This window comes from Dendrobates tinctorius, unplaced genomic scaffold, assembly GCF_039654945.1.
Source record: "Dendrobates tinctorius isolate UK_male_01 unplaced genomic scaffold, ASM3965494v1 ptg000223l, whole genome shotgun sequence".
NCBI classification, from domain to species: Eukaryota; Metazoa; Chordata; class Amphibia; order Anura; family Dendrobatidae; genus Dendrobates; species Dendrobates tinctorius.
In genome coordinates this window covers 3,203,537-3,220,903 of record NW_027361890.1, presented here as the reverse complement: position 1 = coordinate 3,220,903, position 17,367 = coordinate 3,203,537, and the positions used below count along the sequence as shown (strand labels likewise).

General features: G+C 45.4%; 1 protein-coding gene across 1 annotated transcript in view; it reads right to left on the bottom strand.

Annotated features, from left to right (window-relative positions):
• CDK5RAP1 (CDK5RAP1 mitochondrial tRNA methylthiotransferase) overlaps window positions 1–17,367 on the bottom strand; it is a 127,028-nt gene that overhangs the window by 83,339 nt on the left and 26,322 nt on the right. Inside the window, exons 7-8 of the mRNA XM_073555256.1 lie at window positions 9,796–9,916; window positions 6,047–6,277 (exon numbers count right to left, since the gene is read on the bottom strand). Coding sequence (XP_073411357.1) covers window positions 6,047–6,277; window positions 9,796–9,916 — 352 coding nt within the window. The remainder of the gene's footprint in view (window positions 1–6,046; window positions 6,278–9,795; window positions 9,917–17,367) is intronic.

Sequence of the window (17,367 nt, the reverse complement as noted above, 5' to 3'; positions counted from 1 at the left end):
AAAGGCCAAGATGTTGGGAATCGAGAATCTCAGTGGAGAAACACTCCGGCCTCGACACCAAGCAAAGAACACCTTCCAGGTGTGGTGGTAAATTCGTGCTGAAGCAGGCTTCCGGGCACTAACCATTGTAGCGACCACCTTGCACCCAAACCCTGCCTGGGTTAGAATTCAAGATTCAATGGCCATGCCGTCAAACACAGGGCCCCTGAGTTTGGGTGGCAAATCGGCCCTTGAGAAAGTAGATCTGGGCGCTCTGGCAGTCGCCAAGGAACGTCGGCGAGCAGCTGCATTAGATCTGCGTACCACACTCAACGGGGCCAGTCCGGGGCCAGCAGAATCGCCGGAACTCCTTCCGTCTTGATGTTTTTGATGACCCTCGGGAGTCGTGGCAGTGGGGGAAATAGATATGGGAGGCGGAACTGGTTCCATGGCAGAACCAACGCATCCACAGCGATTGCTTGCGGGTCCCTGGCCCAAGCGACATATGTGGGCACTTTGGCGTTCACTCTGGACGCCATCAGGTCCAAATCCGGAGCTCCCCATAGTTGACAAAACTGCTGGAAGACCTCGGGATGTAGTGACCATTCTACGGACGCAAGACCCTGCCAGCTGAGAAAGTCTGCCGCCCAATTTTCCACGCCCGGGATGTGGACTGCCGAAATCACCGAGTGGTTTGCTTCGGCCCACTGAAGAACGTGCCCTACTTCACGCATGGTTGCTCTGCTGCGGGTGCCCCCTTGGTGATTTATGTAAGACACCGCCGTGGCATTGTCCGATTGGATCCGGACGGGGAGGCCTGCTAAGTGATGAAACTGCCGAATAGCTCGTAACTCCAATAAGTTGATCGGGAGGCGTGCCTCCTGTGGCGACCACCGTCCCTGGGTCGTGTGGCGGCGAAACACTGCTCCCCAGCCTAGGAGACTGGCGTCGGTTGTTATCACCAACCAATGGTCTGGGGGGGGGGGGGAGGGTTTCCCCTGGGTCAGAGAGGAACTGGTTATCCACCATCCGAGTGACTGCCTGACTTGAGAGGACAGTCGGCACCGCCGACCAAGCGTGAAAGGATTCTTGTCCCAGGTTGACAAGAGAGCGTGCTGCAGGGGGCGAAAATGAAACTGGGCGAATGGTATTGCTTCTATTCCTGCCACCATTCTTCCTAGAATCCTCATCCCAAAACGAATGGTATGAGGGACTGGTTGGAGAAGAGTCCAAACTCCCTGCCGGAGAACTAGGGCTTTTTCCTGAGGGAGAATTACCAACCCTCGGCAAGTGTCGAAGACCATTCCTAAGAAGGAAATCCTCTCAGCTGGCACAAGGGATGACTTCTTCGCATTGACCAACCACCCTAAGCGGGCAAGAGTATCTAGTGTAATGTTGACATTTTCCTCGCATGCCCGTCGTGAAGGGCCCTTGACCATTAGGTCGTCCAGGTAAGGCAAGACGACTATGCCTCGAGAATGCAATATGGCCATGACAATTGCCATAACCTTTGTGAAAACTCTGGGAGCCGTGGCTAACCCGAAAGGTAGCGCCATGAACTGAAAATGACGACCATTGATGGCGAAACGCAGGAACCTTTGATGAGGAGGAAAGATGAGAATATGCAGATATGCGTCCTGGATGTCGACCGAGGCCAAGTATTCTCCGTGCTCCATGGCCGATATGACTGAACGGAGAGACTCCATCCGGAAATGTCTGATCCTGATGAATTTGTTCAGAAGTTTGAGGTCCAAAACAGGCCTGACAGAACTGTCCTTTTTGGGAACCGCAAACAGGTTGGAATAGAAGCCCTGAGCCTTTTCGTGCTCTGGCACGGGAACAATGAACTGTTGCACTGGAGCGATTCGATGGCTCCCAACAGAGCTCTTGCCTGGGTATCCACCCTGGGAAGACGAGAAAGAAAAAAACATTTCGGAGGGTTTCTGACAAACTCTAGTTTGTAACCTGAGGCCACCAACTCCTTTACCCATGAGTAGTCGGCCGCCCACCTTGCTGGTGTCGTCTGGTAAACGCCTCGAGTCATTTGGCTGACGATCTTTGGGATCTGGATTCCCTCGATCTAGGCTGTTGAGTACGCATTTTCCCCAATGGGTTGGTTCTATATGAACCCTGCTGCACCCTATCCTAGTTGGGGCAGCCTGAAGTGGTGGACTTGGCCGCTGTGGTCCACCCGGGGTTGCGAAATGCCCGAAAACGTGCCTGAAAAGGGTGGCGAAAAGGTGATTTGACCTTTTGTTGAGGGAGAAAAACGCTCTTTCCTCCTGTGGAGTCAGAGATAAGTTGATCTAACTTCTCCCCAAATAGACGGCCGCACTGATAGGGTAAGGAAGTCAAGGACTTCTTGGAAGTAGAATCGGCCCGCCATGTCCTTAACCATAGAGCTCTTCTGACAGAAATTGCGTTAGCGGCAGCGAGTGCCGAGCAATTGGCCGCATCCAAAGATGCATTGATTACGTAGTCTCCGGCCATTACGGTCTGACTCGCGATCTCCGATATCTCTGCAGGTAGCTCTTGCTCCTGCGCGACCTTGTTTAATGATTCTGACCATGAGATCATGGCCTTGGCTACCCAAGTTGCTGCAAAAGAGGGAGAGAGCGCTGATCCTGACGCCTCATAAACTGAGAGAGCTAAGCTCTCTATGAGGCGATCCATGGGATCCTTAATAGAGGAACCACTAGGTATGGATAACAGAATTTTAGTGGCTAGGCGTGACACCGGTGGATCCACCATCGGAGATTCCGTCCATCTTTTACGGAGGTCCGGGGCAAATAGATACCTTGCTTCAAGTGCCTTTTGACCCGAGAAACGCCTGTCTGGTCGTTCCCTGTGTCACTGCACTATGTCCTCAAACTCAGGGTGAGAGGAAAAAATTCTGCACGGCCGCTTCACTCGCTTAAACGCCACCTTATGCCCTGTAACCGCTGCGGGATCATCCTCAATCCCCAAGGTCTGATTGACGGCTTCTATGATGCTGTCCACTGACTCACGTGACCCTGGAGCATCCAGGTCAAGGGGCTCGGAGTCGAAATCTGAGAAGCAGAACTTACGGATGCCAAAGCACCGGATGGACTGGGCGAGACCGCGTGGATTCTCTTCCCCCGGGTCTGCCTGGAATGAGAGCGGCCCCTGCAGGCCGAAGACTCTAGTGAGGTGGAGGTTCCCCTCTACGGCCGGCGAGCCACTGTCCCTGCCCCTATCTGGGGCCTGAAGGGACTCGATTGCCCTCGTAAGCGACGCCATGGACTGTGACAGTGATTGGGCCCACTCCGGGGGGGGGGGGGGTTCGGGACCTCGGTCGCAGTCGCAGGGGAGGGCTCCTGGGTACGTTTGGACTCGCAGGCTTCACATAATCGCTTGCTCTGTGCCCGCAGAGACGCAGCCCAACAAGAGATGCATGCAGCGTAAAAAAAGTGTGCGTCTTTGCTCTTTAGGACATGCTGTATCTGTCCGCTGCTGAGGATGGGGGGAGGAGGTAGCACCTCGTTTTCCCTGTAGCGTGGCCTCTCGGGCAGCACCTACCCCAGTCCTGTGCCCCCACATTCCTGGACGCCTCCACACCAAAATCACGCGCCACCAGCTGTGGGGCGGGCCGCCAGCATATAAACCGCTCCAGGGGCGGTACTTCCAGCTCTGCGGCCTAGCCGCGCTCCAAAGCCGGGGACTAAATTTATCCATCGCCGCCCAGGCCTGGGGGGTGGGCTGCCGAAATTGATGCGCGGCCCGGAGGCGGAACTTTCGACCGTGGCCTAGCTCCGGCTAAAGCCGCGGCCTCAATTAATCCCCTGCCCGCGACGGGGGGAACGGGGAGAGGGGGCGCGGAACTTCTATGGCGCCACAAAAACTTGCGCTACTTACTGGTGCGGGCCTCTCCATCTGCAGCCACGCTCAGCCAAGAATTGCCGGTGGCATCCGCCGGCTAAGGGCTCCAGCCCCAGATCTTTGCCGCAGGAGCCCTCCCAGGCCCTCTCCTCACTGACGATCCTCTTTGGCTTCCCAGCACAGGTATGTGAGGGGGCCTTGAAAAATAGGACGGTGCAGGTACCCTAGCTCCGTCTAACCCCTTCAGGGGGTGAGGAGAGGGACCGTCCGCCGCCTTGCAGCACTGCAGTCTAAGCATTGGTGGAGAAGTGGGGGCCGCACGGACTAGTCTTGTGCTTCTGTACAGCCCATGGTTTCAATACCTAGGGGTGGTCAGGGCTAAGTCCGGCATCGTGTCCCACGTCGCGGGAGAGGATACGTGGAGGGACACCGTTGTTGGTTTGTGAAAATCGGACCCTTTCAATAGGATCCGTTGCCCCTGTCTAATCTTCATGGAAAAAAGTCTGGAGCAAAAAAACAGACGTGTGCCTCCATGGACACTAAGAAAAAAACTGATTTCCGCCCGCAATAGGGGCGAGGGTGTATACGGCGGAGGAGGAGCTAACCTCTTTTTTTCACTTAGTGTCAGCCTCCAAGAGGCAGAAGCATACACCCACAGTATCTGTGTCCCCCAATGAGGAGAAGGAGAAATGACTTTAGTTTTGTGCCATGTCTGTGATCTGCTTTTTTTTTTCTACAAAATTAAACAACTAAATGAACATCCTCCAAGGCCGGCGATTCCATAATTTTTTGCCAGGGTTTTATGTATGTATGTATGTGTATATATCTATCTTTACATTTACAGAGATAGATAGCAGAATAGCCGATAATTCATTTGTCGGCTTTTGCAAAATCATTGCAGAAGCAGACAGTATAGGAGACATGGTTTACATACAGTAAATCCATGCAGAACAGTTACATTTATAAATGTCAGTGACTAATACTGTTAGTAGTATGTGTGTGTAAAATTTGGAACCTGTAAGTATTTAATATTAATGTATTCACAGAAAAAAATGGTGTGGGGTCCCGCGCAATTTTCTGTGCCAGAGAGGGAAAGCCAGTGACTGAGGGCAGATATTAATAGCCTAGAAAGGGACCATGGTTATTGCCGCCCCCCTGGCTAAAAACATCTGCCCCCAGCCACCCCAGAAAAAGCGCATCTCTGAGATGCGCCGATTCCAGCACTTATCCTCTCTTTTTCCACTGCCCTGTAGTGGGTGGCATATGGGTTAGGGGGTTAATGTCACCTTTGTGTTGTAAGGTGACATTAAGCCTGGCTTAGTAATGGAGATGTGTCAATAAGACACTTATCCATTACTCATCCCAAGCCATTTTTTTCCGTGAAAGCATTTTATTAAATAGATACAGGACCCAAATTTTACACACACTTACTACTAACAGTATTAGTCACGGACATCAATAAATCTAACTGTTCTGCATGGGTTTACTGTACGTAAACCATGTCTCCTATCCCGACGGCTTCTGTAATGATTTTACAGAAGCCGACAAATGAATTATCGGCTAATCTATCTCTCTATGAAATATAAAGATATGTGTGTGTGTGTGCGTGTCAATGACATATGTACAGCTCTGGCAAAAATTAAGAGACCACTGCACAGTTTTATAAAAATCAGCTTCTCTAGATGTCTGATAGTCACTCCATTCCGGTGTCAGTTGAATTCCAACCAGAGTACACCTCTGTAGCGTTTTTTGCTCTACGGATCCGCAGCAGTTCCGCAGACAGTGTACAGGACAATGTTAGCCAATGGGTTTTCAAATCCGCAGTGCACATGCTGCGGATTTTTCCGCGTGGATTTGCTGCAGTTTCAAATCTGCAGCATGTCACTTCTTTGGGAGGAATCCGCAGCAGTTTTACACCTGCTCCAATGTCCAGGTGTCAAACCGCAGGTCTTTTGACGCGCAGAAAAATCCGCAGCCCAATCCGCGTGTGCACATGGCCTTAGGGCGTGGAGACAACCTCCTATGCCGTCGTGGAAGGTGACTAGGGAAAAATCTACCTGGAAACTGTCAACATGCTGTGGTTAACTGACCATTTTATTATTTAGCTGCATTTAGTACAAGTAAAGATTGGTTGTAAAGCTGCAGAAATCTCATAATTCACATTTCCTAAGGGCTCTAAAGTGGATAAATTTATTTTAAATAATATCCTTGCTCACCAATAACCAACCTCATCAGGAAAATCCTTAGGATGTGGGGAGGTAAAGCGTATTCTCATTTCTGGGTCAATTCTGGAAACCTGATCCAGAAGGTCCACAAATCGGAGTCCCCCTTGCTTAGGTTTGTAGACTGTACTGAAGCTGCGACTCAGGTTAGAGGTACCAGAAGTAGGAAACTGAGCTGAAGAAGTGTCACAATAACTATTGACATTCTGACCAAGTAAAGTCACTTCCTTAACGCCCTACGAAAAATCAGAACAGGGATTAAAAGCACAGCTTAGAAATTATGCTTTTAAGATACAGACATTCAGCAATACAAATGTGTTCTATTAGAAATTAAACCTAAATGAAACTAAGACTTGCTTTCATATAGAAGCTTAATGACAGGTTTGACCCTTAAAGGGATTGTTTGGGATTTTCAAGAATTAGCCTGATAACAAAAAATAAAAAGAACAGGATAAAATAACCATTTGTCACCTGTTAAATTGCCTGAAACTTAAGAGCTTCTCCAGTGGATCATTCCTGTCTGTGTTGCAGTGATGTGGCAACATAAACGCATGTCACCTATTCATTCAACAAGCAGCCATACAAATTGGGTAATGTAGTCAAGTGCACGGAACACAGTGGTATTCACCATCGTTAACATCCAATGAAAGACCATTTTGTTTTGGAATTTTTATGTCTTAACCACTTCCAGCCATGGCAATTTTCATTTTTTTTTTGGACTTTGATTTTTTTCCTCCCCTTGTTCCAAGAGCCATTAATTTTTTATTTTTCTGTCAATATTGTTAAACGAGAGTTTGTTTTTTGTGGGCTGAGATGTTGTTTTTGAATGAGACCATTAAATCAGGTAAAATACTAAAAAAACTTCCGAGCGTGACAAAATTGCAAACAGTTTTTTGGGCTATGTATTCACAGGGTTCATTACATTTGGCAGTATGATTCTCCAGGTCAGTACAATTACAGTGATTCCAAACATTTTTTTAAGTAGTAAAATAAGCTTGGAAATTTGTAAAAAAAAAATAAATAAATAATAATAATTTGGTTATATCGACATTTTCTGAGACTTGTAAAATTTTTATATCGATCCGGTTGTGTGAGAAAATGCCTTTTGCGCCCTGAGCTGACATTTTTATTTATAGCATTCTCGAGTAGATACAATATTTTGACAGCTTCTCATTGCATTTTTTTTTCGGAGTTTTGATTTTTTTTTCTCATTCCGGTGTTTACCAATTGGGTTCATTAATTTCACATATTGACAGATTTTACTTTTACGAACATGGAGATAGCACTTGTTTATTGCTTTATTTCTTTACTTTTAATGGGGGAAAGAGGGGCGGCTCAACTTTTTATATATTTTTTTTTTTTAAAAACAATTTATTGCTGTGTATATAAAAAAAATCATGGTCTATGCACACCATCCACAGGATGATTTTCACAGGAGTTCTGTCATGACAGGCATGGGGGTCTTCAGCAGACTCTTGGCCATCATGGCAACCATCAGCACGCTGCAGTCCCTATGGCAGCGCGCTGCAAATGTCTCTATCACATTTTTATGTTGGCATTTAAGAGGTTAGCCTGTGGGCAGAGCTCAGCTACACCCATGACTGTAAGACTACATTCACACAGCTTTGTGACGTTATTGTGTTGTTGTCCGTTTGTTTACCGGACAGCATACGGACCCATACGGTTTTATTGAGATATACCCAGATCAATTTTAAAAACGGGTCCAGGTTTCTGGACCGTGAGACTCAAGAGTCCTAATCTCACCACTTTTGCGGATCAGTATCAACTATTAAAGTCTATGGGGATCTGTGAGAGATGGATGAATCTAGGAAGGCAGACTTTGTAATTCAGAGTTTCATACGATTTTAACTGATCTTTTGTTAGGAGTCAATGGATAAAAAAAAGTTTAGACAGTCTACCTGCTTCACTGTAAAAAAAAAAAAAAGGTTGAGAAAAAAAAATGCAACTACGATGACAACTAAAAAAAAAATAGTTACATTTCTTTCAGATAGTAACACTCAGATGATGTATACATCAAGCCTGAGAGGCAGGTGATAACTCAACAACACATCCATCATCTGCTGGGAAAGATGTGCGAACGGGACCTGACATAAGACATTATCGCACATCATCTATCAGGAAGGGGCTAAACTTGGTATTATTTTCTAAAGCACTTTATTACCGTTGTGGAGCAATGACCGCTGTGACAGCTAGGGGGCACTGTGTGGGCGTCCCAGGACATGCATACAGGCATGTCCATTATTGCAATGGAGAAAGGATGAACGGCAGGATGGTAAATGACCGATATGTATCCCAGGGTGGGCGGCCCTGGGATGGAAGCTGGAACAGATATTCTGCTGATAGTTTCTGTTACTGTGTATCAGGGAAAGCTTCCAGGTGGCTTGGTGAGATGGGTGGGACCAGTCACCTACAAACCCACCCAGGGGCGTGTCTGAACGCCCACAGTAAAACCTGCATACGTGTGTGTGACAGGGCAATCAAGAACACAATTGTTCTGTCTCTATAAGATATTAAGTAGTGATGAGCGAGTATAGTCATTGTTCGGGTGTCCTCCGAGTATTTTGGTGTGCTCGAAGATTTAGTTTTCATCGTCTCAGCTGCATGATTTGCGACTGCTAGACAGCTTGAATACATGTGTGGAAAGCCTGTTTGTTAGGGAATTCCCACATGTATTCAGCCTGTCTACAAGTCGCAAATCAGGCAGCTGAGACGACAAAAATTAAATCTCCAAGCACGCCAAAATACTCAGATCACCCGAACATGCTCAGAGAGACCCGAGCAACTTTGCAACTTGCCCATCACTACTAGTAAGCTATTGGCAGCAGCTATATACATCAGGTGATCTGGAGTGATTTCCGGTCTGCTTTTATGGTCTAATAGTTGGGAATTAAAGTTCCTAGAAAAACGCTCCACAATTATTGACTCGCATAAAAGGGTCATTACAACTATATTTACAACTTCTAGTGGCAATCCAAAGTATCAGCCATTATACAAGGAAAGTCCATATACTAAGGAGATGATGGCTGTTTATTGTTAGTTATGGTTTATTTTTATGATCATGGCTTTTTGTAAGATATGAGGTTTGGGGGTATATTGCAAGGCTCGTTAAAGAGTCGATATTGACTTATTGGATTGCTACTTCCAATAGCTGGCACTAGAGTTCAAGTCCTCTTCCTCTCTGAAGAGACAATTTGCCTATTTAATTTCCAAGAGGAGCAAGCAAGGCTTTTAAGTCTCATACCGCCACACCTGGCATGTTAAGGGCTTGTCACACTAAGCGATATCGCTAGCAATATCGCTATAACTTGTGACGTTATAGCGATATTGCTAGCGATATCGCTGTGTCTGATACTTACCTACGACCCGCTCCCCCGCTGGTTATCGCTGATCGCGCGAGAACGTCCATGACTGTTTCTCATCGTCAGCTTCCTGCGGTGCTTCCTGTGGAGAGACGAGCGACGAGCCGGGCGGGAGGACGTCAGGATCGCCTAGTGTGACAGGTAAGTAGCGACCCCCGACCGCTGCGATGTCGCTGGTGAGATCTGCCTGTGTGGAAGCTCACTAGCGACCACTTAGCGATGCACCAGCGATCCTGACTGCGTCATATCGCTGGTGCATTGCTAAGTGTGACAGTACCCTTACTCTCTAAAATGAGAAACTTCATCAGTTAGATAAGGATATTAGGAAGAAACATATCCTGGCTGATAGCTTGATCTTACTGAACTGTTCATACCTGGCTGGAGAGCATGCGAACTTCCTCTAAAATCGAGTGGACTGGACGACTCCTCTCTCTCCCACGTGTAAAGGGAACGATACAGTAGGTGCACATATTATTACAACCACGCATGATGGAGCTAGGAAAAGAAACACACTAAACAATAGTGACTAGTTCAAAAGTGATTTCACCTACGTCATTAGTTCAATGCTAGGAAAAAGGTTAAAAATAACTTGCTTAACCCCTTTAGCAGCCAACAAATTTTGCCAACTTTTTTAGGAACATAAATTAGCATTTAATTTGATTTTTTATTTTACATAGACTTAAAGACAATCCTAAACAATGTAACACATTTGATTTGTAGAGGTCAGATGCCTTCTTACACATTTATAACAAAGCTGCACTATATGACACAAATGAGTAATAGGTAGGCCCTTTATGTAGAATCATAGAATTGTAGAGTTGGAAGGGACCTCCTGGGCCATCTGGTCCAACCCCCTGCTCAAAGCAGGATTCGCTAAATCACCCCAGACAGATGTCTGTCCAGCCTCTGTTTGAAGACTTCTATTGAAGGAGAACTCACCACCTTCCGTGGCAGCTTGTTCCACTCATTGATCACTGTCAAAAAGTTTTTTCTTATATCTAATCTGTGTCTCCTCCCATTCAGTTTCATCCCATTGCTTCTAGTCTTTCCTTGTGCAAATGAGAATAAAGATGATCCTTCTACAATGTGACAGCCCTTCAGATATTTGTAGACAGCTATTAAGTCTCCTCTCAGTCTTCTCTTCTACAAGCTAAACATTCCCAAATCCTGCAACATTTCATCATAAGACAGTTTGCAGACAGGTCACCATTCTGGTCGCTCTTTTCTGAACTTGCTCCAGTTTGTTGATGTCTTTTTTAAAATGTGGCGCTCAAAACTGGACACAATATTCCAGATGAGGTCTGACCAAAGAGTAGAGGGCAATAATGACTTCACGTGATCTAGACTGTATGCTTCTGTTAATACATCCTAGAATTGCATTTGCCTTTTTTGCTGCTACATCACACTGTTGACTCATATTCAGTCTGTGATCTATTAGTATACCCAAGTCTTTTTCACATGTGCTGTTGCTTAGCCCTATTCCTCCCATTCTGTATATGCTTTTTTCATTTTTATTGCCCAGATGTAGTACTTTGAATTTTTCCCTGTTAAAAACCATTCTGTTAGTTGCTGCCCACTGCTCCAGTTTATTACTGGGAGAATAAAGATGCTGAAACCCCTGTTAAACTCTGTGAGGCAGCTTTCTACCTTGTAAGCTATGGCAAGGTGGCCCTCTACATTTAGGTCTACGGGATTCACAGAAACACCTGAGTGATGCTTGTATGTAGTCACCTCTTCACTGAAGGAAATGGGGCGAGTCGCTCCACAGAATTGCCAAATCGAAACCATTATTCTTCAGAAAGGTGATGGTACCTGAGGTGGGTCCCATACCCATTGTGCTTTTCTGGCATATTGTGGATATGAGATAAACGTGTAAGATGGGAATAGCCATTTGTATATGGAATGGGCACTTTAAAGAAATCAATGAATATGGATCCTCTTGGTTTCTCTGTATGGAGTATACAATCAATGTTGATAACAGTGTACACAAGATCAGTGTCAGAAACCAATGGTGCGCTGCCTAATCCATGCATATGGACACAGCAGTAGCTGAGATTCAAAGCCCCTAAACATAGCTCTGCGTAGTAGTTGCATATCTCATGAAGCCGAGTATACTACTTTATGAAACGGCTTATGTCTGGACAACTAGTTTCTGCACTGTACAGTGCCCTGTGTTTTTTCCTCTTCTTCTCTAGATACTGTTCTTAAACTGGAGTAGCATGTTGCCAGACTTGTCCATCACCCTCATCTAAATAAATAACAGCTTTTCCATACACAGGGTTCTTCAATTGGAAGCGGCTGACTCGCAGGTCTGGTTACTTTCTGAGAACAGTAAAGCTGTGCAGTCTGAGGAAAACACCAAGGTTACTTACTGGTAGCCGGTTTTTCCGGAGCCCATGACGGCACACGAGAGAGGGGATCCGCCCAGCCAGGACAGGAACCCTACTGAAGATAAAAAGGGGCAGTACCTCTCCCTCGCTTCAGTTGGTTTACAGAGCATGAGAGGCCCCCCGGGTTAGTACACAAGGTAAAACTATCACCACATTATATCTTACTAAAAAATGCACCCAAACTATAGTGCACACCAAAGGAGTGATAAGGGGGGGAATATACAGGTGCCGTCATGGGCTCCGGAAAAACCGGCTACCAGTAAGTAACCTTGGTGTTTTCCCGTCTCCCATGACGGCACACATGAGAGACTTTTGTAGAATAAGACACCTTGGGAAGGACAACCGCTTGCAGCACCCTTCTACCAAAGGTTAGGTCAGTAGAGGAAGATAGATCAAGTCGGTAGTGCTTAAAAAAGGTCGAAGGTGAGGACCAAGTAGCGGCTTTACAAACAGGGCTGTGGAGTCGGTAAGCCAAACCTGCGACTCCGACTCCTCAATTTCCCTTACACCGACTCCGACTCCGACTCCACGACTCCGACTCCCACACATATTGCTTATATTTAAGTGAAAAATTTATTGTAGTACAATGTGAACCTCAGACATTTAATCATTTTTATGATCCAATAATCAAGATATTTAGATAGAACAGAATATATATTGGTGTACTACCCGGTTTTCATTCTTTTTGGTACAGATACGATATGGATAGACAGATATGGATAAATGGATATATAGATAGAGCAGATTTCTAATCTGCTTTTGCTATTGAAAACATTATCTATGAGCTCAAAAACCTTTCAGGTGATGCAGTTTTTTAAAAAGATGATCAGCTTTTGCAGCTGAAAAACGTATCCTCAAAAAACACTGGAAAAACGCTGTGTATGAATGTAGCCTTAGATCATGAATAGAACAGTCATTTATAGGACATTTCATAACTTTCCCAAACTCCTATAAAAAAATATTCAGCACATCCTGCATTGAATTACTGTACCCAATTTATTATATATTTTAGGAGTCGGAGTCGGTCCATTTTATACCGACTCCGACTCCACCAAAATGAGCACCGACTCCGACTCCACGACTCCGACTCCACAGCCCTGTTTACAAATCTGCTCAATCGATACCTCAGCCTTCTCTGCCCAGGAGGCAGCCACGGCTCTGGTGGAGTGAGCCTTGATGCCTTCTGGAACCGGAGCGCCACTTGCAGAGTAGGATAACATAATGGCCTCCCTGATCCATCTGGCAATGTTACTCTTAGCTACCCCGTACGCTTTTCTACTACCCTGAAAAGCTACAAACAGGGACTGATCTTTCCTCCACTGACTAGTTATTGACATATATTGTAATATGGCTCTCTTTACGTCCAATGTATGGAACTTTTGCTCCCCAGGGTTTTTAGGATTATTACAGAAAGATGGCAAGGAGATCTCTTGAGTCCTATGAAAGTTTTGGACCACCTTGGAGAGATAGGCCGAGTCTGGTCTTAGAACAACTCTGTCATCCAAGATCTGCGTATATGGAGGGCATATAGATAGAGCTTGTAGGTCACTCACTCTACGGGCCAATGTTAAGGCTACCAATAATACAGTTTTAAATGTGAGTAGTTTTGGTGGCAGTTCATGTAATGGTTCAAAGGGATCATTGGTTAAAGCCTCTAAGACTAGATTCAGGTCCCAGCAGGGCTGTGGAGTCGGAGCTCATTTTGGTGGTCGGAGTTGGAGTCGGTATAAAATGGACCGACTCAGACTCCTAAAATATATAATAAATTGGGTACAGTAATTCAATGCAGGATGTGCTGAATATTTTTTCATAGGAATTTGGGAAAGTTATGAAATGTCCTATAAATAGCTGTTATATTCCTGATCTAAGGCTACATTCACACACAGCGTTTTTCCTGCGTTTTTTGAGGATACATTTTTCAGCTGCAAAAGCCGATCAGCTTTTTAAAAAACTGCATCACCTGAAAGGTTTTTGAGCTCATAGATAATGTTTTCAATAGCAAAAGCAGATTAGAAATCTGCTCTATCCATCAATTTATCCATATCTGTCTATCCATATCATAACTGTACCAAAAAGAATGAAAACCGGGTAGTACACAGACTAACACTCCTTTTTTTTTAGCACCAGTCAGGTACACCTCATAGCTGCCCAAAAGGACGCCCAGGACAGGCATTGCTCGTCTTCAGTAACACATCAACATCAATTGATAGTTGGAATAAATAGACTGCATTCATCACAACATCTTCTTAAGGTGCAGGCTTTATTTTCAAGTGTAGGGGTCTGCAGTATGAGGTTCTGCAGCAGCTGAGGTGTGCAGTATGAGGTTCTACGGAACAGTATGAGGTTCTGCCCCCCTCCCAGGTTTGATCCCGGCTACGCCCATGGTGTGAATGTAGCCTGAGGATCTAGGCTTTGTCTTAGCTGAGATAAGTCATAGTGTTATATTTTATATATATATATATATATATATATATATATATATATATATATATATATATATATATAGATAGATAGATAGATAGATAGATAGTACAGACCAAAAGTTTGGACACACCTCATTCAAAGAGTTTTTTTTATTTTCATTACTATGAAAATTGTAGATTCACTCTGAAGTCATCAAAACTATGAATTAACACATGTGGAATTATATAATTAACAAAAAAAGTGTGAAACAACTAAAAATACTGTATGTCTTATATTCTAGGTTCTTCAAAGTAGCCACCTTTTGCTTTGATTTCTGCTTTGCACACTCTTGGCATTCTCTTGATGAGCTTCAAGAGGTAGTCACCGGAAATGATTTTCACTTCACAGGTGTGCCCTGTCAGGTTTAATAAGTGGGATTTCTTGCCTTATAAATGGGGTTGGGACCATCAGTTGTGTTGTGCAGAAGTCTGGTGGATACACAGCTGATCGTTCTACTGAATGGACTGTTAGAATTTGTATTATGGCAAGAAAAAAGCAGCTAAGTAAAGAAAAACGAGTGGCCATCATTACTTTAAGAAATTAAGGTCAGTCAGTCCGAAAAATTGGGAAAACTTTGAAAGTGTCCCGAAGTGCAGTGGCAAAAACCATCAAGCGCTACAAAGAAACTGGCTCACATGAGCCCCAGGAAAGGAAGACCAAGAGTCACCTCTGCTGCGGAGGATAAGTGCATCCGAGTCACAAGCCTTAGAAATCACAGGTTAACAGCAGCTCAGATTAGAGACCAGGTCAATGCACAGAGTTCTAGCAGCAGACACATCTCTACAACAACTGTTAAGAGGAGACTTTGTGCAGCAGGCCTTCATGGTATAATAGCTGCTAGGAAACCACTGCTAAGGACAGGCAACAAGCAGAAGAGACTTGTTTGGGCTAAAGAACACAAGGAATGGACATTAGACCAGTGGAAATCTGTGCTTTGGTCTGATGAGTCAAAATTTGAGATCTTTGGGTCCAACCACCGTGTCTTTGTGCGACACAGAAAAGATGAATGGATGGACTCTACATGCCTGGTTCCCACCGTGAAGCATGGAGGAGGAGGTGTGATGGTGTGGGGGTGCTTTGCTGGTGACACTGTTGGGGATTTATTCAAAATTGAAGGCATACTGAACCAGCATGGCTACCACAGCATCTTGCAGCGGCATGCTATTCCATCCGGTTTGTGTTTAGTTGGACCATCATTTATTTTTCAACAGGACAATGACCCCAAACACACCTCCAGGCTGTGTAAGGGCTATTTGAACAAGAAGGAGAGTGATGGGGTGCTACGCCAGATGACCTGGCCTCCACAGACACCAGACCTGAACCCTATGGAGATGGTTTGGGGTGAGCTGGACAACAGAGTGAAGGCAAAAGGGCCAACAAGTGTTAAGCATCTCTGGGAACTCCTTCAAGACTGTTGGAAGACCATTTCCGGTGATTACCTCTTGAAGCTCATCAAGAGAATGCCAAGAGTGTGCAAAGCAGTAAGCAAAGCAAAAGGTGGCTTCTTTGAAGAACCTAGAATATAAGACATATTTTCAGTTGTTTCACACTTTTTTGTTAATTATATAATTCCACATGTGTTAATTCATAGTTTTGATGCTTTCAGAGTGAATCTACAATTTTCAAAGTCATAAAATAAAAGAAAACTCTTTGAATCAGAAGGTGTGTCCAAACTTTTGGTCTGTACTGTATATATTACATAGTGTATTACATATTTACAATTTATTACAGTTTTTTGTGTTCTAAAGTTGTACTCCAATAAATATATATTTTGTTCTATCTAAATATCTTGATTATTGGATCATAAAAATGATTAAATGTCTGATGTTCACATTGTACTACAATACATTTTTCACTTAAATATAAGCAATATGTGTGGAAGTCGGAGTCGTGGAAGTCGGAGTCGTGGAGTCGGAGTCAGTGTAAGGGAAATTGAGGAGTCGGAGTCGCACGTTTGGCTTACAGACTCCACAGCCCTGGGTCCCAGGGTGTTATCTTTGGGATAATGACCGGCCTCGATCTGCCACAGGACTTTATGAACCGGGACACCCACCTATTGGCCGCTAGGCCGCAGCCATACAGGGCCCCCAGAGCTGAGACCTGGACCCCGAGGGTGCCAGTGGCCAACCCGAGTTGCAGCCCTGACTGAAGGAACTCTAGGATAGGTCCCACTGGAGCTACATCCCCCAAAGGCTCCCCCAGGAAGCCTAGGAACTTTTTCCACGCTCTACCATAGATTAGGGATGTTATAGGTTTCCTACTTTTCAACAGGGTGGAGACTAACCCTGGTGAGAATCCCTGGCGACTCAGTAGTGCCCTCTCAAAATCCAGGCTGCCAGATGGAAGCCCTCCACCTGAGAGTGGACCACTGATCCCTGGGAGAGTAGGTCTGGAACATCTGGTAATATCCATGGATCTGTCACTGACATGAGTCCCAGAAGGAAGAACTAAGGTCTCCTCGGCCAAAACGGAGCTATAAGAATTATTCTTGCTCGATCCTCCCTGATTTTCCGGACTACTACGGGGATCTTTGTTATCAGGGGCGAACGTATAGGCCAGGGAGAACTTCCAGGGTATTTGTGGGGATTTTCTTTTGAATTCAGTGAGCAAAACTTCCTGACCCCTAGGTTACGTGAGGTGGCGAACATGTCTATTTCCAGTTTGCCCCAAGCCTGAACTATTTGTTGGAAAATTTGGGGGTTTAGGGACCATTCCCCCTGTCTTAGGTGCCTGCGACTCAGGAAGTCTGCTTGTGTATTTTCGACACCCCTTATATGCAGTGCCGTGATGGACAACAGATGTTGTCCAGCTAACTGGAAAAGTAGATTTGATATTTCCATGAGGCCTCGAGATCTCTTTCCCCCCCGGTGGTTGATGTAAGCTACCACTGCACTATTGCCCGTCATGACTCGGGTGTGGCGGCCCCGAAGCAAGGAGAGAAAAATTTCACGGCTTTCTCTACTGCCCATAGTCCTTTTACATTTGAACCGTGATCCTTTTCTAGCGAGGACAAGGTTCCCTGTATCGAGTGGGATCTCAGGTGTGCTCCCCACCCTGTGGCACTTGCGTCGGTTGTAATGGGGTCCTTGACTG